General features: G+C 46.6%; 1 protein-coding gene and 1 long non-coding RNA gene across 5 annotated transcripts; one reads left to right on the plus strand and one right to left on the minus strand.

Annotated features, from left to right (window-relative positions):
- The first annotated feature begins 4191 nt into the window (after window positions 1–4191).
- Window positions 4192–22647, plus strand: ADORA3 (adenosine A3 receptor). 4 transcript variants are annotated; one of them, XM_043460336.1, is made up of 7 exons: window positions 4192–4943; window positions 14224–14330; window positions 16708–17055; window positions 19339–19405; window positions 20165–20265; window positions 20673–20731; window positions 22524–22647. In XM_043460336.1, the coding sequence occupies exons 1-7, from the start codon at window positions 4594–4596 to the stop codon at window positions 22533–22535; spliced, it is 1044 nt and encodes a 347-aa protein (XP_043316271.1). In that variant the 5' UTR covers window positions 4192–4593; the 3' UTR covers window positions 22536–22647. The 4 variants fall into 4 exon arrangements, with proteins under 4 accessions (XP_043316271.1, XP_043316272.1, XP_043316270.1 ...); XM_043460337.1 differs by lacking the exon at window positions 20673–20731 and having other exon boundaries at window positions 22521–22647; XM_043460335.1 differs by lacking the exons at window positions 14224–14330; window positions 16708–17055; window positions 19339–19405; ... (1 more) ...; window positions 20673–20731; window positions 22524–22647 and adding an exon at window positions 6826–7910 and having other exon boundaries at window positions 4227–4459; window positions 4757–4943.
- On the minus strand, window positions 12171–24094 carry LOC122436543. Its single transcript, XR_006268039.1, has 3 exons — window positions 23935–24094; window positions 23810–23860; window positions 12171–12408 (listed from the first exon to the last, which is right to left on the minus strand). It is a non-coding gene; the product is annotated as an uncharacterized LOC122436543 (long non-coding RNA).
- Window positions 24095–25602: the final 1508 nt, after the last annotated feature.

The raw sequence follows: 25602 nt of genomic DNA on the forward strand, positions 1-25602 counted from the left end.
TTCCTAAGTGGTGAAGTGGCTGAGTTGGCAGCCCCAAGTTTGTCCCCTGCCTCTCCTTTTTCCTGGGGGTTATTCTCCGACAGGCCACCCTGTCCCCACTGCACTGCCCCTGCAACTGGTCCTTGGGCAAACCCTCCTGTCCTTGGTTTCGCAAATTCAGAAGGACTCATCTGGGTCTTAAAGGAGAGGAAATGGGCTGGAACCAAATCACACCAGTCCAGGTTTGCAGCTGTCACATCCACCCCTAAGGGCTCGACCCACTTCTTGTGTGATGGATCCGTGGTTCAGAGACTTTCCCTGGCCTCTACCACCTTCCCCTACCCCAGCTTCTGGCCCACAACCACACAAGGGCCACAACCATTTTCTTTCTAAACGCAGGAGCTGGCCGCTCTCTGACCAGTCACGACACGGGGCAGAGGTCTGTGCTCTGCTCTGCTATGAGCCAACTCCCTCTGTCCTTGGCCACTCCAGGTAACCCCAGGAGATACCAAGCCCTCCAGGAAAAGTGCTCCTTAGCTATCCCATCACCACAACCAGTTAGCATCTCATCTCTTCCCCAGAGGGTCTTTCTCTTATATAAGGTTATTTGGTGCTACTGGGTGGCCAAGGGCTGAGGGCTGGGGTATCTTTTATTGCAGTGAGTTACCAAGATGCAGCAGACTTCCCAGGTGGCTCAGTGGTAAAGAATCCACCTGCTAAGGCAGGAGACACAGGAGATGTGGGTTTGATCCCTAGAAAAGGAAAAGGCAACCCACTCCAGTATTCTTGCCTGGTAGGCAAAGAGTCGGACACCAGTGAGTGACTAAACGACAACAAACCAAGATTCAACAACTGCTTTATAGTGGACTTACAGAAAGGCTTGTTTTGGGAGCATGCAGCCTCCTAGAAATCGCTGTCTATGACTTCCTCTGAGCAGAGATAAAGAGAGCAGCCGCAGTAGAGACATTCACCATGTTGGAGGTTAGGGCTTCCCGGATAGCTCAGCTCATAAAGAATCCACCTGCAAGGCAGGAGACCCCAGTTCGATTCCTGGGTGGGGAAGATCCACTGGAGAAGGGATAGGCTACCCACTGCAGTATTCTTGGGCTTCCCTGGTGGCTCAGGTGGTAAAGATTCTGCCTGCAGTGCGGGAGACCTGGGTTCGATCCCCAGGATGGGAAGATCCCCTGGAGAAGGGAAAGGCTACCCACCCCAGTACTGTGGCCTGGAGAATTCCTTGGGCTGTATAGTCCATGGGGTGGCAGAGAGTTGGACACGATCGAGTGACTTTCACTTACTTACTTATATTGGAGGTTGGTGACACCGGTCGCATTCCCAAAGTGCAGGGGTGCAGGCATGGCTAATGCTGGGAAATGCTGGGGTGACAGAAATGTTGTTGAAGAGGGCTGCCCCTTATTACCTGGGGTGTTTGCTCAGGGACATGAGGCAAGTCTAGCAGGAATGAGCAAGGCATGTCAGACAGACTTGGCATGCAGCTGGGGTAGGGTATTGATGGATGATACAGAAGCAGAACAACTAAAGACCCTGGCAGACCCCATGCCGAGGCATCTCGCCTGTGCCCCAGTGAGAGGTAAACACCAGTGTTAGTAAACACCAGAACAGCACTCCTGTGATGGTCAAATTTTATTTGTGGCTCTCCATAGATTGGTGCTTAGAGGTAAATATTATAAATCCTTCAATCCGCAGTGTGGACTTAGGTTCAACTGTTCCTTTTGCTGTCTCTCTAAATAACCCTTTTGGGCAGCATGGAGGAACCTCTGAACCAGTGTTAGTTGCTCAGTCGTGTCTGACTCTTTGTGACCCCATGTACTGTAGCCAGCCAGGCTCCTCTCTGCATGGAATTCTCAAGGCAAGAATACTGGAGTGGGTTGCCATTTCTTTTTCCAGGGGATCTTCCCAACCCAGGGATCAAACCCAGGTCTCCTGCATTGCAGGAGGATTCTTTACAATTTGAGCCATCCGGGTGGACTCCAGATCACAATTGCATTTCAAGTGTCTGATTCCCAGGAGTTGAAACCAGGTGAGCGACTTAAGCTTTAGTATTTGGTCTATCAGCCCAAATGGCTAAGACAGTGCACAACATAAGTACAGACAATCCGTAGCTATTTCTGCAGGGTGGGGGCAGGGCTTGGGGCAGGAGGTCTGCCATGTGATTATGTGCACATGCTGCTCTTTCCCTATTTTCTGCGTTGCTGGTCATCCTGTTGTCCCTCAAATAGATTTGATACAGGCTGGTGGCTAGAGTGAGTGAGCCCACAGTGTGGGCTGAGAAGGGGAGCTGAGGGTCAGCAGATATGATGCTCATGGGGCTTATGGGAGGTGCTGAAGTTTTGTTCGTCTGAATAGGGAATCTTAGTTTGTCCTTTGGCAAAAGATCTTCAATACAAAGGCTTGCCATGTATTGCCATGTTCAGCCATGCCCAACAGGGTCAACTCGTGTGGCTGAATTCTCCGTATTAACTGTTATATGCTGTCTTAGTCATTTGGGCTGATATACCAAATACTAAAGTCTAAGGGACTTAGAAACAAGAGAAATTTATTTCTCACAGTTCTGAGGTCTCTTTAAGTCCTAGATCAGCATATCGGTAGAACCTGTGTCTGATGAGAGCCTTCTTCCTGGTACATAGATAGTGGAAGGGACGAGAAAGCTCTGTGAGGTCTCTGTCATAAGGACCCTAATCCTATTAATGAGACCTCCACCGTCATGACCTAATAACCTCGCAAAGCCTCCCCCTCCAAATGCCTTGACTTTGAAGGTCAGAATTCAACCTGTGAGTTTGGGGTGACACAGTCAGTCAGTCTATGGCATGTGCTCAGAAGGAGTAAATTCTAAGTTCAAGAACCTGCCACCAGAGGTCAAATTGCCAACATCTGTTGGATCATAGAAAAAGTAAGAGAACTCCAGGAAAACATCTGCTTCATTGACTATGCTAAAGCCTTTGACTATGTGGATCACAACAAACTGCAGAAAATTCTTAAAGAGATGAGAATACCAGACCACCTTACCTGTCTCCTGAGAAACCTGTGTGCAGGTCAAGAAGCAGCAATTAGAACCAGACATGGAACCACGGACTGGTTCAAAAATTGGAAAAGGAGTACATCTGGCTGTATATTGTAACCCTGCCTATTTAACTTCTATGCAGAGTACATCATGCAAAATGTGGGGCTGGATGAATCACAAGCCGGAATCAAGATTGCCAGGAGAAATATCAATAACCTCAGATATGCAGATGACACCACCTTAATGGCAGAAAGTGAAGAGGAACTAAAGAGCCTCTTGATGAAAGTGAAAGAGGAGAGTGAAAAAGTTGGCTTAAAGCTCAACATTCAGAAAACTAAGACCATGGCATCCGGTCCCATTACTTCATGGCAAATAGATGGGAAAAAATGGCAACAGTGACAGATTTTATTTTCTTGGGCTCCAAAATTATTGTGGATGGTGACTGCAACCACAGAATTAAAAGGCATTTGCTCCTTGGAAGAAAAATTATGACAAACCTAGGTAGTATATTAAAAAGCAGAGAAATCACTTTGCCTACAAAGGTCTGTCTAGTCAAAGCTATGGTTTTTCCAGTAGTCATGTACAGATGTGAGAATTGGACCATGAACAAGGCTGAGCACCAAAGAATGGATGATTTGAACTGTAGTGTTGGAGAAAACTCTTGAGAGTCCCTTGGACAACAAGGAGATCAAACAGATCAATCCTAAAGGAAATCAACCTTGAATATTCACTGGAAGTATTGATGCTGAAGCTGAAGCTCCAGTACTTTGATCACCTGATGTGAAGAGCTGACTCACTGGAAAAGACCCTGATGCTGGGAAAGATTGAGGGCAGGAGGAGGAGCAGGGGACGACCGAGGATGAGATGGTCGGATGGCATCGTTGATTCAGTGGACATGAGTTTGAGCAAACTCTGGGAGATAGTGAAGGACAGGAAAGACAGGTGCGTTGCAGTCCATGGGATTGCAAAGAATCAGACACAACTTAGTGACTGAACAACAACAAAACCAGAGTCTACTTCTTTTTCTTCTGTGTGTTCTGTTTGCCTCTGCTAAGTCAGCAGAAAGCCAGAACATTATTACAGTTAGTGCTCCCAGTTCCTTTCCCACTCAGTGTGACATTCTTATCCAGTCCCTTAGTAAATAAATGCTGAGGCTTCTCCATGCTGCGAACATCCCTCCACCCCTTCTTTCCATCTTCTTGCTGAGTGTTTCCTAGCTCTGTGCTTCCTCTTGGCCCATCTCACTTCCTTAAACACCACTGAAGAGCGTTGCTTATCTCGATGGAACTTGGGTAGCCCTGCAGGGGCAGGGGAACTAAGAGCAGCTGCACTTTCGTATTCTGCCACAGAGAACTGTCCTCCCCAGACTTCTGCAAGCTTGGAGATGTGTGGCCCGCGTCAGCCTGTGGTGGAATCTCTCTAAGGAGACTAGGTGACACCAGAGAAGACAGAGAATGGGTGAGTTGTGAGTTCTGGATGGTGGCTGCTACACCTGGACCTCTGGAAGGATGTGTGGCAAGAGCTAGGGGGACTGGCCCACACGGATCTTGTTGGAACACTACTCACCTGGGAGGCTCCTCTTGGAAAACAAGATGCCTGTCAACAGCACTGCTGTGCTCTTGGCCAACGTTACCTATATCACTGTGGAGATTCTCATCGGGCTCTGTGCCATAGTGGGCAATGTGCTGGTCATCTGGGTGGTCAAACTGAACCCTAGCCTGCAGACCACCACCTTCTATTTCATTGTCTCCCTAGCCCTGGCTGACATTGCTGTTGGAGTGCTGGTTATGCCTTTGGCCATTGTCATCAGCCTGGGCGTCACGATCCACTTTTATAGCTGCCTTCTCATGACCTGCTTGCTGATGATCTTCACCCACGCATCCATCATGTCCTTGCTAGCCATTGCTGTGGACCGATACCTGCGGGTCAAGCTCACAGTCAGGTAACTTGCCTAAAGAGCAGTGGTGTTGGGTGGTGATAGAAGTGCCTGGGAAATGGAGCTACAAGTCCAGACCCAAGACTTTTTAAGTGGAAACAAATCCAAATTGGCCTCTGAGCTTGAAAGTGGTTCTTTTCACCATTTGATGTGTGAAGGGTTTATCAATGACAAGCAGAGACTTGGAAACAAGGAATGAAGGAATCCTCCAATCCCCCCCACCGCACTGATGGAGTACCTGCTCCATATCCCCTGGGGCAGAGGCTAAAGATGATAAAAACTTGATCCATCTTTAATTAGTGAAAAATTGCTCTTGGTTATTAGAAATGATAGAAACATGCTAGATGATAAGATAAGCTGAGAGGAAAAAAAGTGAGAGATAAACTGATGGTTCTGTCCTTTACAAATGTAGGCTATTTTAAAGTTATTGTAATTTTGCTTCCTCTTCCATGATGTGAAGGGGACCAAAAAAGTTCTCCATTGCAGAAAGTAGTAGCAATTTTTCGTGTGACCATGTGAACAGAACAGACTGCCGAGTGAATAATCCCCACGTGTCCTGAATTACACTGGTCTCTTGTTGCTCCTCTCTTCTCTTGGGAAAAGAGCATGGTGAGGCAGCTATAGACAACTTTGGATACAAACAAGCATTAGTTCAAATCTCACACCTTGAGGTCTGATCTTGGGCAAGTTATTTAACTTTCTGTGTCTTAGTTCTTCAGCATAGTGTTGCAATGCTCTGAATTCAGACTGTCCTTCATTCAATTTTAGTTCCACCACTTTTAGCTTCCACAAGTTGCTTGTCTGTTTCATTTTTTTCGCCCATAGAATGAGGATCATAATTGCACCTTCCTGGTAAGGTCAAGTGAGTCAACACACTTAAAGCTCTTAGAAAAATGTCAACAAAGAGTCTGTGCTCAGGAAATGGTAGCTGTCACTACTCTGATGTTCACCATCACCGACAATGAAATGGAGATTGTCATAAAATAGTCCCGGTTTGTCACGAGATTTCATTGAGAGAAAGTCTACTGAGTACACAGCCAGTACTTAATAAAATCCACTTTCTTCTTGTAGTCTGTGTAGAATGTTGTCAGGAAGAACAGTTTAAAGAGAAATGGTGGCTTCTGATTGGGTGAGTCTTTTAAGGTCCTGGAAGAACTTCAACACAACTTTTGCAGCTCCATAGACTCTAACTCAAACACCAAGTGTTTGTAAAGCATAGAGAAGCAGAGACAGACACAGGTAGAGGGGAAGTGTGGGAGAGGCAGAGTCTAAATGATGGATGTCATCATAATGGCCAAAAAAAAAAAAAAGTGCAGAACACAGCAGGCAAACATGCTTTGAGCAGATTGTTTCTTCTCAGGTAGGTGATCCTAGGAGACTTCAGTAACTCTTACCTCCCAGGAATTGAAGAATTCTTGGGCTGGAAATGGCGCTGTGAGAGGGGCATGCAATCCCCAATTGCCGTGTTGCTGTTCTTTAGCCACTAAGTCATGTCTGACTCTTTTGCAACCCTATGGATCGTAGCCTGCCAGGCTCCTCTATCCACGGGATTCCCCAGGCAAGAATACTGTAGTGGGTTGCCATTTCCTCCTCCAGGGGATCTTCCCAACCCAGAGATGGAACCTGCATTTCCTACATGGCAGGTGAAGTCTTTACCACTGAGCCAGTAGGGAAGCACGTGGCAACATATTCCTGATGTATTGTAGATTGTACTTCTTTAGAAAAGTGCCCAGAGAACTTTGCTGGGTTTTTCTCTGCTCATCTTGTCTTCATATCCAGTAGAGTTTAGTTGAAATCACCATAGAATTCCAACAGTCCAGCTCCATCTCCCCCCCAACCCGTTAGCAATTTCTGCTGTGAACTCACTGACTCTCTTCCATGCAAACAGATACAGGAGAGTCACCACGCAAAGAAGAATATGGTTGGCTCTGGGCCTTTGCTGGCTGGTGTCATTCCTGGTGGGATTGACCCCCATGTTTGGCTGGAACATGAAACTGACAGCGCACAAAAATCTCACCTTCCTACCCTGCCAATTCCGTTCGGTCATGAGGATGGATTACATGGTCTACTTCAGTTTCTTCATTTGGATCCTCATTCCCCTGGTTGTCATGTGTGCCATCTACTTTGATATCTTCTACATCATCCGGAACCGACTCAGTCAGAACTTTTCTGGCTCCAAAGAGACAGGTGCATTTTATGGGCGGGAGTTCAAGACAGCCAAGTCTCTGTTACTGGTTCTTTTCTTGTTTGCTTTGTCCTGGCTGCCTTTGTCCATCATCAACTGCATCATCTACTTTAATGGTGAAGTGCCACAAACTGTGCTGTATTTGGGCATCCTGCTGTCCCACGCTAACTCCATGATGAACCCTATCGTCTATGCTTATAAAATAAAGAAGTTCAAGGAAACCTATCTCTTGATCCTCAAAGCCTGTGTGATCTGCCAGCCCTCTAAGTCCATGGACTCAAGCATTGAGCAGACTTCTGAGTAGTTATCCATGAAAGATGGCTGTCCATCTCATTGACCTTCAGATTCGGCATCAACACTTGAGGGCCTTTCCACGTGGGATGGGGCTCTCATGTCTTTGATTCCGTCTACTGATGTGGGAAGCATTTGGCTGGCTGCCTCTAGTTGTACCTTCCCTATGTCCTCTTTCTCTAATTCATTTTTTTTTCATGTCCTTCTTTTCTGGGTATCTGACTTGAGGACAATGCTCCATTGTTACTGCTACATGTCTTCTCCTCTAACAGAAATTATGGAATCTGAAGCATGCTTCATTGACTTACTGACAAAAGGGGACTGATGGGGCTTGACATGTACATGATGGTGACTCAGTTCTGCTTTACTGTGGAACTAAGCAGAGAACCCTGCTCTCAGCAGTTGCCTGGAAGATGATGGCATGCAAGAATTGAATTGAGTTTAACTTTCTGGATTCAGTTGTAAATGTATTGAGTGAATAAAAGATGATAACTAACTTTTTTATAACTGTTTGATGAGGGTCAGGGTCACTTGGGGCTGGAAGATCCACCTGGCTGCTCCTGGCATCCAGCCTGCTTGCTACGTGACGCCATGTGACACCTTCTCCTATAAATTCTGTGTAGATTCTAGGATCCTCACCCCTGGCCCCAGCACACTCTGCTCCTTTTTCCTGGGCTGATCAGAGTATTTGTCAGTTTTCTGAACCATTCATCAAGAGTTAGAGAAGAAACAATTCTCTTTTAGACCTGAGTCTTCAATTATTTCCTCTAGTATTTTATTTTAATAGGGATAGTGAGATAGAGGCAAAAAGAGACCCCAGAGAGCTATTAATATTATTTGTTGAGCATGTTCTACATATTTCCCTAGTGGCTCAGACAATAAAGAGTCTGCTTGCAATTCGGGAGACTCGGGTTCGATTCCTGGGTGAGGAAGATCCCCTGGAGAAGGAAATGGCAACCTGCTCCAGTATTCTTGCCTGGAAAATCCCATGGACAGAAGAACCTGGTGGGTTACAGTGTAAGGGGTCACAAAAAGTCAGACACGACTGAGCGCCTAACACTTTCACTTGCTATGTACTATTTTACATGCATTCTCTCTTTTGGTCCTGCTAGTCTTTGAGGTACCATCCTCACTACCATCTCTATTTTGCAGAAGAAAAAACTGAGGTACAGAGAGTTTAAGTAACTTGTCCACAATCACATAATTAATTGAGCACCAGGATTTCAAGGCAGCCCTGATTTATGGGAGAACCCAACATTCTTGCTACCTATCCTTAGACATGCAGCGGGACTTGAAATTTCTACAAAGCCCAAACTCTTAAGTTAACCTTATGTACAATTATCAGAATCACGAGTACAAGCTATGGTTTGTATACTTGAGGACTGCTTTTTTTTTGTTTGTTTGTTTTTTGTTATTTTTGCCTTAGTTGCTGTTTCTTGTTGGGACACCAGACAGGAATAGCATGTTAGTCATGTCATTTGGGGGCTTCCCTGGTGGCTCAGAGGTTAGAGCATCTGCCTGCAATGTGGGAGACCCAGGTTCGATCCCTGGGTCAGGAAGATCCCCTGGAGAAGGAAATGGCAACCCACTCCAGTATTCTTGCCTGGAGAATCCCATGGACAGAGGAGTTTGTTAGGCTACAGTCCACGGAGTAGCAAAGAGTTGGACACGACTGAATGACTTCACTTTCACATGTCATTTGGGGCATTGCGTGTGGCCCTGGAATTTGGAGGTGGCATCTCTGATTAGGCAGTCCAAATTTGCAGCTGTGGACTCTTAGTCCCAAGTCAATACAGTACATATATTAACATGATGAGAACAGCAAGCTGGGGATTTCAGTTAAACCACATCAGAGAGGATAAGTGTACTGAAAATGTGCTTCTTATTAATTCTCAACTAGTCCTGAGAGATTATCCTGACCCTAATCTTAGGCCAGAGCCTGAGAACCATATTTATCTTGTTAACATTTCACTTCAGGGAAATGTTCTTGCATCTCCTTTTGTCAGTCCAAGCAGAATCAGCACTATCTGGGATGTTTAAAATTTGCATGTTCTTTTCTACTAATGCCAAACCCAGTTGGTCACCCCACCCACTCACTTCCTGGTACCATTCACACTCGTATGTTAGAGGAAGAAGACTGGAATGCCCACCCCCATTCCTGAGGGTCCCTGGATATAGAAGGAGACTTTGTTCCTGACAAGCTCCCCAACAAACATTTTGGGGGATCTTTTTTGTTTCAAAAAACCAAGTCTCTGCCACCTCCAATTTTTTCTTAATGGTATCCCTTTGTTTGATTTCAGCCTTTTCCTCCTGAATTAATTTTTATGGTTTAGTGAAAATGCTCCTCCAGGATGAGGCCCTGGGTTTACTCGGGGGTGATGGGTGTTCCTGGCACACTGGTCTGCCAACAACTCACCTTTGCCCAATTTGAGACTTGAGGGACGTGCTGGTTAGCTCTCAGACTCTAACCCAGTTGCTGTAGCAATATTTGACCTATGCCTTTTTTGGAAGACTTGATTTAAAGGAACTGTTTCTCTCAAAAGAAGGCAGCAGTCTGTCTTGAGTCATTTGGTATCATCAGACAAGCTGCAGTTCCTGAGTTTCAGAAAAACTTTTATTTCCCTTTTTCCTCCTCCCCTCCTTCTCTCTCTTCCTTTATGATATTCACTGCTTAGCAAACCCACTGAAGGCTTGTAGGAAGTCATATCTTGGGTGTCAGTGAGAATCTCTTGAGCTCAGGGGCTCTACCAGCCCAGAAGAGGCCTTTTAGTGACATATCTTTGGGCGTGAACTCAAAAAAGATGAAGCAAGACTCACTGGTGAGGAGTTAGCCTAGAGGTAGTGAGAACTACCCTGGTTTCAGGTTTAAAGATTAACGTCACAGGAGTTTCTCTGTCTCCTGGCTTCTCCCTTCAGCTAAACATTGTCAAAGGTGGCTGTTAGGCTTTCATTTTAAAGGAATAAGGTAAAGAGACCACCCAGACAAAATCAAAGTTTGCCTCCCCCTTCTTCTCCACACAGATTCACTGGACCAAAAGTAGATGCTGAGTAGCTGTCTTATTTACCCGATTTTTAAATTTTTATTAACTGTAGAAATAAGTGAAGGCCAACAAAATGAGAACAAATGAAGTCTATTTATTCTGAACTTTCTAGAGAGGTGAAGTCAGCCACAAAGATTTAGTCACTAGGCCGTGTCTGACTCTTTGTGACCCCATGAACAAGAATGCTAGAGTGGGTAGCTATTCCCTTTTCCAGGGAATCTTCCCAACCCAGGGATCAAACCCAGGTCCCCTGCATTGCAGGCAGATCCCTTAGCATCTGAGCCACCAGGAAACCACTGCCTGTTGCTCTCTGACAGAGTTTGAAAGGCTGGAGAAGAGCGGGATGGTTTTATAGTGGAAGAAAGAAGGCTTCAGGTGTACCCTGACTGGAGACCGTTGGTCTGGGGAGACTGCAGCAGGCTGACTAAAAGTGGGGCATTCTGCGTGGTGAGTTAGGGGGCATACTTCACTTTCTCTAGTTGGTCTTTAGTTGGAAGCAGGACAAATATTAGGGATGCTGTCAGTTATTCATCTAGCCCTGACCATGTGGGGCCAATTGTTACAAGGATTATTGTTTGGCTTTCTGGATTGTTACTTGAAATAATGGTCTGACTTCCGATCCGTCTGGTTTATATTGGGCTGGCTTCCTGGGCCAGTTACTATAGATAAGGGGCTGGTTTCCTGGGCTGGTTGTGGGCCAGATTCTATTTTTATATATGGTTTGGCCATGGTCCACTTGGGCCTTCTGTTTCTTAGAACTAATGCACATTTTCTACAGAAACTCTGCCCTTAGTTACTATAATGGGTATGATGGGAATGAGAAAAGTCGGTTGCATCTTGCCCCAGCCACTCAGTGGACATGGCATATGTAAAGTCTCTTTGTAGTCTCTGAAGTGCTGTACAGTCTTGCAGTCTTGTTACTACTGGGGAAGCATAATCAAGTGATGGACAGGAGTTTTTTCTTTCAGATTTAGCATTAGCTCATGGTGGCTATAGTAGCTGTATGAATTTAAACTTAGCCTTATTTAAGCCTCAGTTTTTCTTATTTTTAAAGTGAGGCTAGTAATATCTGTGTCAATGCTTTGCTTGTTTTCTTGCTTTTTACTTTTTTTTTTGCTTTTTCCTTTTCATTATGAAAAATTTCAAACACACTAGAATAACAAAGGCTTGTATAACTATTATCTTGCTTTAATAATGATTGGCTCACAGTCAACCTTGTTTCATTAATGGCCCCTCCCCACTTGACCTGATTATTTTGAAATTTTGGACATCAAATTATTTCATCTGTCAGCATCTTGGTTTGTATTTTTAAAAGTTATTTTTAAAATGTAGCTTCTTCTTATTACCCATTTACTATTTTATTGACATATCAAATAGAGTGAAAATCAATTCTCTCCCTAAGAGGGAGCAATAGAACTAATTATACCAAATAATAGTCAGAATGCTAAAAGATGCACCTGTTTATTCTCTGAACTCTGAGCCTGTCATTTGCTTTAGAATGTTACTTTTTCATGTTTTGGGTATTTTCCTGATATCTCTGCACAATCTTCTTTGGTTAGCACTTTCTTTGGTTTCACGGTACAAGCTCTGAGCAATTCTGAGTGTTTTACATGTGGTTTTCTCAGAGATAAGGGCCTACTTTTAAAAAACCCACAATATCAATATTAATTATTGACTGTGATTTAATGAAACACCCCCAAACTTAGAGGCTTAACATGATAATTCTTTATTATCTCTTGTGGTTTTGATGGGTCAGGAATTCAGGACCATCTTGGTTGGGCAGGTCATGCTTGAGGTCTCTCACAAAGTTGCTGGGTCTGCATTCATCTGGAGGTTTGATGGTACTGGAGGATTTACTTTCAAGGCGGGTCGTCCATGTCTAGCAAGCTGGTTCCTTTCCTCATGGCCTTTCCACAGTTCCACTTGAGAGTCCCCACAACGTGGCAGCTGACTTCTGAAAGAAAGAAAGTGGTGCAACCTCTGAGGTGGAAGTTGCACATCTTTTATGATCTAGCCTTGGAAGCCATATGCCATCACTTCTGCCATATTTTACTGATCACTTGGGCCAGCCCTGATTCAAGCCTGGAGGGAATTACACAGTGGCACGTGCATCAGGAGCCATCTTAGAGGCTGGCTATGACAATGTCATTATCACATCTGGAAAAAAGTGTAACAGTGTTTCCTTTTCTTTTATTCTCACTTCTAAAAAACTTATTTTTTAATTGGAGGAAAATTGCTTTACAATGTTGTGTTGGTTTCTGCCATACAGCAATGAAAATCAGCCATAATTATACATATATCACCTTCTTCCTGAGCTTCCCATCCCTCTCCCCACCCCACCTCTCTAGGTCATCACAGACAGCAGGCTGGGCCCCCTGTGTTATATACCAGCTTCTCACCAGACATCTGTTTCACACATGGCAGTGTGTGTATGTTGATGCTACTTTCACCATTCATCCCACTCTTTCCTTCCCCTACTGTGTCCACAACAATAATTTCTTAATATCACCATCTATCCAGTCACTGTCCAACCTTTCTCAATTGTTGGCTTCTGTCAGGATCCAAAATCCAGAATTTTCTTGTATTACTAAGTTCCATATATTATAATTTATTAGTATGTTTCTCTTGCATACATGCTCAATTGCTTCAGTCATGTCTGACTCTTTGCTATCATATGGACTGTAGCCCACCAGGCTCCTCTGTCCATGGGATTCTCCAGGCAAGAATATTGGAGTGGGCTGCTGCGCCCTCCTCCAGAGAGTATGTCTCTCGAGCCCCTTTGAATTTATAGAGTGCTGCTACATTTTGTCCCACTGGCAGTTTAATTATTGACCTCACAAAGGTTTCTTGAGGAATAAATGAGGCAATATAAGCAAAACCCCTCCCATGATGCAGGCCTGCTGCTGGCCCAATGCTGACTTGGTGTGAATAGAGAAAGGCTCTCCTTGCTCAGGAGAGGACATTATTGAAAACCTGGACAATCACCACATCCAACCCTTGATGAGAAGTGCTAACTCTGGGTATGATACATAAGCATTCAGCTTAAATTCACCTGAGCGTGGTTCCATAATTCAAACTTTAAAAATCAGTAGCCAGACCATATGGGTCCCACGTGCAATCAGGGCAAGAATCTATCGCACGGACAGCCTTGATGTGTCCCAAGAAGGCTTTGAAGATGTCTGCAGGCTACAGCCTGGCTATTGATGCCCCAGAACCCACACTTTCACCTGCTCACATGCTCCAGTTGCCAGCATGTCAGCTTCAGGCTCTACCCTCTAGCCACATTCCCTGGATGAGGCTGCAGTGTTCTCCTGGAAGGCAGGATAGCTATGAGTCTCCTTATTGGTCTTCCTTTCAGCTAAATAGGAATTGGGCTTCCAAGAGTGGTGAACAAGACAAGAGGCCTGACCTTGGATGGTACCTGGACCACTCTGCAGGACCGGGCACAGGTGCATAGACGAAGGTGTGTCAGTGATGGTTTGGAGTCATGTGCCCTTCTGAGTGTGCCTTGTCTGCCAGAGTGGATGTATCCAGGAGGGACAGCTCCTCTGTGTTTTGGGCTCTACCAGGAAGCCCAGAATTTTGTCTGTAAGTAAGTTTATGTCTGCAAATGGCTTCCCTCTGCTGAAGTGCCTTTGTGCAGTGCACAACAGGGATACCTGTACATGACAGCACTTCTTGGATTAACTGGTTGGTCCTTCTTTTCCCTGGTCTCTCCAAACAGGATAAAAGCATCTTCAACTCAAAGATATCTGTTTCCTTTAAACAGATCCAGGATTCCTAAGGCCCCTGGGTCCATCTGGTCATCCCAGTTGAAGATTCACTTCTTTCCAGTCATGAGGCTCTTCATTCTGCTCTCTTTGACTGTCTTTTCAGGTAAGAAATGGGGAAGGATCATCTCCAGGCCTCCAAGCTTCCCAGAGGTGGTGCGTCCTAACCCTAAACTTGGTGCTTTTCCTTTCCTGCCTGGAGTTCCTGCTTATTAGTGCAAGCCACCGAAGGAGCTGGATGGGAAAACAAAAGGTGGTAAAATAATAAATCTTGTCCAAATTAGTCCTTGTTCTTCAATCTGATAAAAGGGTGGTGGGGAATTTGAAGCCCTCAGCTAAAATGAGGGCCCTGTATTCTCAGTGTAAGTTCCCCTTCCCTTTCCCCTCCTTCCTTTGAAAGCATTTGTGCTGATAAATGAGGACTGGACTTCCCACTTTCTGCACACACCTGACCCCAAAGATGAGAAGGTCAGAGGACCAGGCTGGCCCCAGCTCTGCCCTCCTCCAGGCTTGTGATCTCTGAAGTTACTGCACCTCTCTCTGGGTCAGCATCCAGGCTGGTAAACTGATTATCACATGATCTTTCTCATGGGGTCCATATGAGAACAAAATATCATAGCCTGTCAAGTGACATCAAGACACGAGACTGCTTTGTGGGCTGGTCACACCCACTGCAGGCTACTCTGGAGGCAGCACTGAGGGGCCCCAATGTGCATCTGGAAGGCTAAGGGAGGGCTGGGCTCTCTTAGCCATCTCATTTCCTTGGTCAAACACTTCCCCAGCCACCGTCAAGCTGGATGAGGCCTGCATGACTTCCTTTTTAAGCAACATTTTGAGATGACAGAGGTCCCCTCTCTGGTCAGGCACAGAGGAAACGTGAAGTTCTTAGCCCCTGAGGACAGAACAGAACCAGATGCCTCTGTCTTCAGTACTGTACAGCCAGCAGAAGCCTCAAAACTGCCTTACTTTTTCTTTTTCTACATTAAAAAAAATTTTTATTGAAGCATAGTTGATTTGGGGCTTCCCTGGCGGCTCAGCAGTAAAGAATCTGCCTGCAGTGCAGGAGCTGCAGGTTCGATCCCTGGGTCGGGAAGATCCCCTGGAGGAGGGCATGGCAACCCACTCCAGTATTCTTGCCTGGAGAATCTCATGGACAGAGGAGCCTGGCGGGCTACAGTCCATGGGGTCGCAAAGAGCTGGACACAACTGAGAAACTAAGTGAACACACACACACACACACATATATTCCTTTTCAGATTCTTTTTCATTATAGGTTATTACAAGATACTGAATATATAATTCCTTGTGCTATACAATAGGTCTTTGTTGTTTAGCTGTTTATATACAGTAGTGTGTATCTGTTAGTCCCAAACTCCTGATTTTTTCCCCTTTGGTAACTGTAGTGTTTCCTATGTCTATGAGCTTGTTTCTGTCTCAAACCTCCTTACTTTCCTTTCAAGGGTGCCAAGGTGAAGTGGGGCAGCAAGGGGTGAGCTAGGGGCGGAGAATTTACTAACAGTAAGCCTCAGGCTCTTCAACCCTCCCCCCAAGCAACATGAGCGGCCTCCTAAAGTCTTTCAGAGGGGCTTACATATTTTCCCTGCTCTTAGAGCAGGGAAAAATTCTTCTCCAGGTTTGCTGTGTTGGTTTGCTAGGCCTCCTGTAACAAACCCAGACTGTGTGGCTTCAACAACAGACGCTTGTTTCCTAACAGTGATGGAGGCTAGAAGTCCAAGATCAAGGTGTCAGCAGGTTTGGTTTCTCCTGAGATCTCTCTCCTTGGCTTGCAGAGGACCACCTTCTCACTGTCCTCATGGTCATCCCTCTGTTGTCTGTGTCCTGATCTTCTTTTCTATTAGGACACCAGTCAGATTGGATTGGGGCCTATTCTAATGACCCTACTTTAACTTCATTACCTCTTTAAAGGTTCTAAACCCAAACACAGTCACATTCTAAAGTACCGAGTGGGGCTTCCATGGTGGATCAGTGGTTAAGAATCCACCCACCAATACAGGAGACACGGGTTCAGACCCTTATCTGGGAAGGTCCCAAATGCTGTGAAGCAACGAAGCCCGTGGGCCACAACTATTGACCTGTGCTCTAGAGCCTGGGAGCTGAAACCACTGAAGCCTGCGTGCCCCAGAGCCCGTGCTCCACGACAAGAGATGCCGCCGCAGTGAGAAGCCCGAGTACTGCAACTAGAGAGGAGCCCCTGCTCGCTGCAACTAGAGAAAGTCCACATGCAACAACAAAGACCCAGCACAGCCAAAAATAAATAAATAAGATTTTTTAAAAAAGCACTGGGTGGTTACCACATCAACATATAAATTTTAGGGGAACACTGTTCAACCTCTATCGGTTAGTTGCCAACCCCAAAACAGGCAAAAATCTGCCTCCAATGCTTTCACTAATTTTCCTCCAGGGTACAGGGGCCAAGATGTGTTTAAAAGAACGATGGTGTTTGTCTGTGTGTGTTTTCACAGATGCCATGGTCATGGATGAGAAGGTCAAGGAAAGCTTTGTGCTGGACACAGCTTCCGCCATCTGCAACTACAGCACCCACTATAAGGACCACCCCAAGTACTGGTGCCGAGGCTATTTCCGGGACTACTGCAACATCATTGCCTTCACACCCAACAGCACTGACCGCGTGGCCCTGAGGGATACAGGAAACCAGCTCATTGTCACTGTGTCTTGCCTGACCAAGGAGGATACTGGCTGGTACTGGTGTGGTGTCCAGCGTGACTTTGCCAGAGATGACATGGACTTTACAGAGCTGGTTGTGACCGATGACAGAAGAGCCATCACCAACAGTTTCTGGTCCGGGCAAGGTAAGGAACCTGTTGTGGGTCTAGCTGGGGGTGACTCACGGCAGTTGGTGGGAGCTGGTGAGGTAAATACTCATTGAGCACCAACTCGGTTCTCTGGGTTAACCTGGTCCCTCCATCCATCCAGAGCTGGGTGGCTGCTGATGGTGCTAATGATTAACTGGGAGTTTGGGGGAAGAGGAGGGTGCCTGGGCCCCAGGGTGCTCTTAAGAACCTCTCTCCCCTCACAGCCATCTGATTTGGGCGGCTCACTGGTGTGAGAGCTTTGCCTTATGAACTAGAATCTTGAATATTCACTTCTTGAGAAGTGGCTGAGGCTGTAAATAGTGGTCTAGGCACCTGGATGGGCTTCCTGGGTGGCACTAGTGGTAAAGAGCCCGCCTGCCAATGCAGGAGACGTAACAACTGCAGCTTTGATCCCTGGGTCTGGAAGATCCCCTGGAGAAGGGAATGGCAACCCACTCCAGTATTCTTGCCTGGAGGATCCCATGGACAGAGGAGCCGGGTGGGCTCCTCAAAGAGTTGGACATGACTGAAGCGACTTAGCAAGCACACAGGCACCCAGGCAAGCACCCTCAAAAATTGCCCACTTAAATAATTTTATAACATACAGAGATAAATATGGTCCAAGAGGTCAATGCTTTCTTTTAAGGGGTACAGTTTGCTCCTGGAAGCAGCTGGAAGGGCATGGGTGGAGCAGCCTGGAGGGGCGAGTCTGTCTAAGCCAGTATGTTGCTCCTTTGGGCCAGGCAGAAGGAATAGGGGCTCCATTTGCTCCCCAAAGTCCTTCTGTCCAATGTTGAAGACCTCCCTTTATACCAGAAAACCTCTCTCAGGCACATTGCTCTACCTTTTTTTCCTGCCTTCCTCCACCGCCCCCGCCCCCGGCCCTGTGACTTCTCCTTGTTTCCATTTCTAGAAGGGATGTCTTGGGCTTGCTGGTGGCTCAGTGGATAAGAATCTGCCTGCCAATGCAGGAGACACGGGTTCAATCCCTGGTCTAGGAAGATCCTACAAACTGTGGACCTGGAACTGCAGCTACTTAAGCCCACGAACCCTGACACCAGTGTTCTGCAACAAGAGAAGCCACCGCAATGAGAGGCCTATGCACCTCACATAAGAGTAGCCCCCACTCGCCGCAATTAGAGAAAAGCCCTCACAGCAATGAAGACCCAGCACAGCCAAAAATAAATAAATAGATAAAAATTAGAAGGGAAATCTTTCTCTAGCTTCATCAGAGGACAATGCCAGTAGGAAAACATAGCAAAGGGCATAAGGGAGGCTTGGGGAAGCCTCCTCCTGATACTGGAGAGCCTTGTTCACGTTTGACCAGTCAGTAATTTCTTCAGCACACATTTACCGAAAGTGTGACATCCTTCTCAGCAACCATATTTCTACTTTGTGTGGCTCTGCTTTTACTTAAGTGTGTAGTCTGTCCTGAGTTTTAGGCTCAGGATGAGAGAAGTCCCACCTAAATGAGCTCCTCAGTTTAAATGAAACACAGACACACACCCCATCCCCTGATGTTCTCATGGGGGCAAGGCGGGTGACCGTGGCGGCCCCTCTCTTACTGGTTTTGATAGGTGTCAGAAACACAATGTGACAATTACGTTACCTACTGATCAGTTTCTTAAGGACAGGACTGGCCCTCTGGTGCCTCTGACGGTCCCCTCCCATAGCTGTCAGCCTCTCTAACCAAGGGCCATGTTTAGTCAACATAGAACATTTGTGCACATCTGGAAAAGGCGCCCTTCCTCCCAGTGCATGGAACTCAGTGGCAGGGTATATGGTTTGGCAAACAGTGTATGGGCTGGATTTCAGCCCTTGCTTGTTCCATCCGCCTTCTGCCTTGTGTGGGCTTTCCTGATAGCTCAGTTGGTAAAGAATCTGCCTGCAATGCAAGAGACCCCGGTTTGATTCCTGGGTTGGAAAGATCCGCTGGAGAAGGGATAGGCTACCCACTCCAGTATTCTTGGGCTTCCCTGGTGGCTCAGCTGTAAAAGAATCCACTTGCAATGTGGGAGACTTGGGTTCGATCCCGGGGTTGGGAAGATCTCCTGGAGAAGTGAACAGCTATCCACTCCAGTATTCTGGCCTGGAGAATTCCATGGATTGTATAGTCCATGGGGTTGCAAAGAGTCAGGTGAACTTAACCCAGTATTCACCCAGGGCACTCACTCTCTGGAGACTGAGAGAAGGATGGGCAGGGGTGCAGGGATGCAGAAGGCAACGGAAGGGCCTGAGGTTGGGCCTTATTTGACTCTCAACAAATCCTTTCTGACACAGACCTTTTGGGCAACAAGAACAGAAGCTGCAGGGCTTCCAAGGTTGTCCACAAGGCAGATCACTCCAGGTGAGCAACTTTAGGGGACAAGTGGGCTTCGGGTGGGCAGTAACAACGCAACACGGCAGTGGGTTTGCACCCTCTGCTTTCCAGCTATGTATTGTTTCTCCTCTTGAACTATCCATCTTCAGTGTGACTGTTTGCTTTCTTTCTTATTTTTATTTTTTTTGTTTGCTTTCTTTCAAAAGAAAACAGTTTAGGACTCTTGATTGCAAGCAGCAAAAATGCCCTCTGGCTATTTTGATTAAAGAGGAGATTTCATCATAAGGAGAAAGCAGTGTCTGATGAAATGCAGGGGCAGAGATGTGGCCGCCCTCAGAAATGGGGAGCATCATCAGGATTTCTCTCTCTGTCTTCAATCTGCTTTACTTTTGTGTTTGCTTCTTCTTTCTCCCCACTGCCCTCTTATATTTCACTTTTTTTTTCTTCCCTGGGAGAAGATAATCCACTTGAAGCTGCTGAGTTTATTTTCCCCCTGTTCCCCCAGTCTAAGACCGCATCCTCCCACTTCCAGTCCCACGTTAGTCTCCGAGGAGGGGGCTGGGCCTGGCTTGGTGTCAGACAGCCACCCCAGGTCCCATCATGCGTGATCATGTGTGATCTGGAGGTGATGGGTGCTCTAAAAGAATCTGGTTTCCAGGGGCTGCTGGAACTGGGTGGGGGCAGGGGCTGGGAGAGGGGATGGGTCCCAGGAAAGGGGATCCTGAGCAGAGAACTTAAATGTGGTTTCTTCCAAGAGATACAGATGCTGTCTGTGATTCCTTCCAGGATGTCCATTCTCATCATTTGCATACTGATCACGGGCTTAGGGCTCATCTCCATATTCAGTCGTTTGTCCACAAGGAGGAGAAACCAAAGAAACAGAAGGGGTAGGTGAAGTTTGGGGCAGGGGTGGTGGAAATTGGGGAAAATGAAAGGGGTCAAGGAACAGTTCTCAAATGGGTGAATGTGACCCTCCTCCTATTGCCTGGACCCCTGGATTCCTGTGCAGCCTGCCCACGGGCTGAGGGCAAATCTGCTTCATGGTCACAAAGGCACCCTGAGAGGTGGCAGGGAGCACTGTGGAGGCATGTGCGGGCCAGGGAGGAGGGGGCTGAGACACTGGGGAGCTTCTGGGCACCTGGGCAAGCAGGCATAGAGAGGTGTCCTTGAGAAGAAGGGCTGGGAGTGGTTGGGAGTGGAAAAGGACAAGCCCAAGGGCCTCAGGCCTGGCCTTGAACCACAGGAGGAGCGGCCCTTAAGCTCTGTGCCTCCTTCTTCCCTTGGACGGTTGCAGGTAAAGGCCTAACGAGAAACCAGAAAACCAGCCAAACTTCTGTGAGCCCCACACCGCTGGTAAGTTCCCTCCTCGACTCTTCTATCTTGGGTTCCGTACCCACTGCTCCCTGATCTGTACGGCTCCCTGTTCCTAAATGTAGGAACTGTGTTCAGAAGAGGGTGTGTAGATACGTCCATCTTTCCCATGGGGCCACTTCAGAGAAGCCAGAATCCCCAAGGCCACCATGTGGGGAATCGGCTAACCTCTCAAGTGGACACAGGGCACAGACAGCATCAGACACAAGCACTGCTAGTTGGCTAATAGGTTTTTGTTTGTTTTTGTGCTCAGAAGCCACAGAAATACCTTGGGCAATGGAGAGACTGTGGGCATAACTATAAAACAGACTCCAACCTCCTCTGGGTATGGAAATGTAGAAAACAACATTTTAGAGAATGAGGGAACACAAACGAACCAGAAACATCTGTTAATGAAACACAAGAGTCTACAGCCAGGCCAGTCTGAAACCCAAGGTTTGGTGATAATTTGGCTCCGGGGCCAGAGCAGAAGCCCTAAGAACTCAAAGCAGTGGCTCCCATGGCATTCCTGGATTTTGCCGTCTAAGAGCTGTGGAGGTGTGGGGTGCAGACAAAGAAACATCTTGCTTGGTTTTCCCAAGACCACACCCTTTGGGGGGGCTTCCCAGGGGTCTCAGACAGTAAAGAATCGACCTGCAAGGCAGAAGACCTGGATTGGGAAGATCCCCTGGAGAAGGAAATGGCTCCCCACTCCAGTATTCTTCCTGGAGAATCCCATGGGCGGAGGAGCCTGGGGCTACAGTACAGTTCAGTTCAGTTGCTCTGCTGAGTCCGACTCTTTGCGACCCCATGGACTACAGCACATCAGGCCTCCCTGTCCATCACCAACTCCCAGAATTTACTCAAACTCAGGTCCATTGAGTCAGTGATGCCATCCAACCATCTCATCCTCTGTTGTCCCCTTCTCCTCCCACCTTCAATCTTTCCCAGCATCAGGATCTTTTCCAATGAGTCAGTTCTTCGCATCAGGTGGCCAAAGTATTGGAGTTGGGCTACAGTCCATGGGGTCGAAAAGAGTTGGATATAACCGAGTGACTAAGCACACAACACTCCCTGTGGGACACAATTGGAGCCTAGGTTTTTGCCAAAACCATCTTCACTTCTTTAAGGCATGACCTAGGGCAACTTATTGCCTGTTTACTCCCGTATAAGTTGAGGACCCCATACTCCCCAGGATTTTTTATTCATTCACTCATTCATTCATTCAACAAACAATGACCATACCAGATTCTGGAATACACAGCTGAGTCAAAGAAATAGCATGTGTCTTCATGGAGCTTATAATGTAGAATGGGAGGTAGGCAAACCATCTCAGACACATGCTCACACACACAGATCTGAAATTGTCAACTATAAGTACTCTAAAGGAGAGATGCATGGTGCTGTGAAAGTTGAGGCAACGGCACCCAACCCTAAATCTTATCCAGCAGGGCACTGTACAGCCTGGTTTAGCCGCAGCCAGCTTCCCACACTCAGGCAATGGGAACATGCAGCCTGAATCAGGGTCCCTTCTGGGCTCTGAAGGAGGTTAGCTGCATTCGTGTCACCAGAGCTTGGTGAGAGGTGAACGCAGGCCCCATGCACCAAGCTTTGCTGCTAACTGGTTGATAACATTTAAATCATGACATCTGATTTTCTCTCTGAAAACAAACTTTGGTGTTGGGCCCCTGTGAAGCCCTTATGACAGAGTTTGCCATTTTTGCTGCAGAAACACCCAGCAGAGGTAGGCAATAAATCTCAATTCAATTCTCCTTTTCTATTTCTAACAAAGTAGACAACTCTTTGAAGTCCCTTCCACGTGTCCTGACTCCAAAGGCAATGGCTCATACTGAACAGATGGGGCTGAAGATTTCTTTTATTAAGCTCATAAATAAAATGATGCTACAATAGAATCACCATGACAGCTGGCCCACGACTTGGGGATGGATTCTGATCTCAGGTGTTCTGAAGGCCCCTCAACCTCGCCAACGATCATTTGCAGATAGGGAAGAACAGAGGCAGTCAGAGGGTTGCTTGGCCACTCCTGAGCAAGGCCACAGTCAGATAACATCTCAAGATCTTAGTTCTCACGCAATCAGCTAGTCAAAAGTGAAGAAGAGGGCCAAATCTCGATCAGGGGGCCAGGAGATCACTTCTGCTGTATTCCTTAGCCAATAAATTTCTGACCCAGTGTTGAATGAACTTCAAGGTATGACTAACTTCTCTCAGGATATCACTGGGAAAGTATTTCTAGAAAAGTTTGTTTTAAAGTATAATATTCCAGTTTACTTCTGAATTAGTATTCCATGCTGTTCTACCGAAAGAAGGGGGGAGAGGCTACATCAGAGGTTCTCAGAGTCTCTTGGCTCAAAAACTGGGAAACTGCCACCAGTTTGGGAAACTATGGGAAACTGCCACCAGGCTGAATGGACACTGCCTCTCATCAGTAAGAAACCAAAGTGTGATAAGTTAAGAGAAATATTGATTCACATCAGGAAACAAATCGAGATGAGGGCATCAGTAGTTGTGGGTGCAAGCGAGGTGATACTGTCACGAATGCCAGGATTCCCTACACTCTTAGCTTCCACCTGCACGTCTACACCTCTCTCCCCCTAAAGTGTGTCTCCTGCATTTCAGACCCTGGAATCTCCCACACTGCTTCTGCTGCCCTCATAAAAACCCTGCTCTTCCAGTCCCTCCTGAGAGGGTTTTGGCCAGTCTCCATGCTCAGGAGACTCAGTGGCGTGAGTCTGGGCAGGCCTGGGATAGGGGGGTTCTATACACATCTGCACGTTTAGGTCCAGGCTCTCACAGAGTCTTTTAGGAACACAGTTCCTTCAGCCCTAAGCTCTCTCTGCATAGCTAGGGAACCCAAAGCTACTCAACAATCAGGCTGATGGGAAGAGCAGGGAGGGGGACCCCACTCCTACCATCCTCTGTATGCCCACTCAGCCAGACCCCTTGCTTCCCCAGTCCCAGATCAAACATCAAAAGTGCTGTGTTTTCCCTCAGCCACTAAACAATCCTAATCCTTCTCCTGTGGCCATGAGTTGAATTTGTACAAAGAAGCCACTAGCCCACCTGTTTTGCAAACAGCAATCCCTCCTTGGCTGGGTGGTTTAGGACATTCTGCTACACAAGGCAAGAGAGCAGACATCCACGACAGATGAAGACATCCATAGACATCTTGGAAGATGCACACTTACTTATCTGGAAACCTATTTCTTTTGGGAATCCTGTAGGATTTGGTTCTGGTTCCACGGTTGGGTCCACAGCCTGTTTTCTTCCCTTACGTACCAAAGACTTATTGAATCTGCAGCCAATTATTTACTCATTTCATCTTTCAGTAAGGCTAGTTGTGTGCCACTTTTCATGATAGGGACACAAAAAAATCAAGACTTTGTAAATGGAGGGTTGTGCTGTTAAAAATAGGAAGTTTCAATAAAACAGGGAAGAGGAATTAATCTGATGTTTCATGTATTGGGTGGCCATAGGACGATGGTTATACATCTTCTTGCAAGCTGTTCATAAGGTACTGGCCCTGAACTGGAAAGCTGATGTGTTTCTAACTTCAGGGTTGGTAGAATTGTTTGAAGTCTGCTCAGAGTTTCAGCTGAAACGAGTCCTCCCCTACCAACACATCCCACAGCCGGCGCGGGGGACAAGGGCATTCCTGGCGCTCTGCTGCCCTCGTGCGGCCGACTGCGCTGTGGCACTGCTATCTCTTCCCAGGACTATTTCCCTAAACCGGCTCTACACAGAGGGAGCCCTTCCTTTATCAACTCTCTCTTCCTCTGTCTTCCCCTCAAAATCCAGCTGTCAGGAGCAGCTTTCCATCTCGAATAGATCATCTAACTTGACCTTTCCAGTTTCTTTGCCACTGTATGGGTTCTGGGACAGCTTGCGGTGGAGGCCAGATGCAAAGAATTTGAAGTCAGAGGACTTGACTTAAATTTTGTTCTGCCGCTTACTAGCAGGGAGACACTGGGTAAATTATCTCATCTCTTTGAACTTTAATTTTCTTCCCTTGCTTCTCAAAAATATTACTTAATATATTTTTAAGAGAGGTTTGTGGGTAAAGCTTTCCTCCCCGTGGACTGAGCTCCGTTGGTGGGCACTCCTTAATGAGGGACGCCCAGGCAGAGGCTGAGTGATCTGTCTAATGAGTGAGTCTGGGGGTAGGAACCAGAAGTGACTGCTCTGCCCTTCCCCTTCCTTTTTTTAATCCCTTGGGTGCAGATTTCAAGAGCACACGCTATCTTTCGCAACTCCTGGGGACAGCTGAGCTGCCGTTTGCTTGTGGGGAGGGGCAGGGACTTGCCTTAGTGCATGGAGTTCCGGGTTCTGCAGCTACGAGTTAATGCTTATATTTTCCTATGTTTGTAATAAAGATGCTGCTTTGATCTCTATCTGCCGAGTCCTCTTACTTCTCACTTGGTCTAGAATTCAGGTGGGGAATGGGAACACTAGGTATCAGGCTCCCTGAAAATCCTCAACAAGGTAAATGAAGGGCTTCAAAAGTTACAAAAAAGGGTTTTTAAAGGAAAACATACTTCCTCCCATCTCTGCCCCTCACTCCCTCAGTTATCAGGTTCCCCTCCCCAGAAAATAGCAATTACTAAAACCATTAATGATGTTTCTTCCAGAGAGAGACTAAACATACGTAAATACAGGTATGAACTCAGTATTCGTGTGTAACTGTGAGCTCAGGCAAGTTGTTTGACCTCCTTGTGCCTCCATTTCTGTACCAAAAATGAGAATAATAACTGCTGCAACCTCTTGGTGTTTTGTGGGGATTCCATGAACACATGCCAAGCACTCAGAATAGTGTTTGAGTATAACAAGCCTCACTTAGTTTTAGTCTATTTGATGAA

Source organism: Cervus canadensis, chromosome 2 (assembly GCF_019320065.1).
Source record: "Cervus canadensis isolate Bull #8, Minnesota chromosome 2, ASM1932006v1, whole genome shotgun sequence".
NCBI lineage: Eukaryota > Metazoa > Chordata > Mammalia > Artiodactyla > Cervidae > Cervus > Cervus canadensis.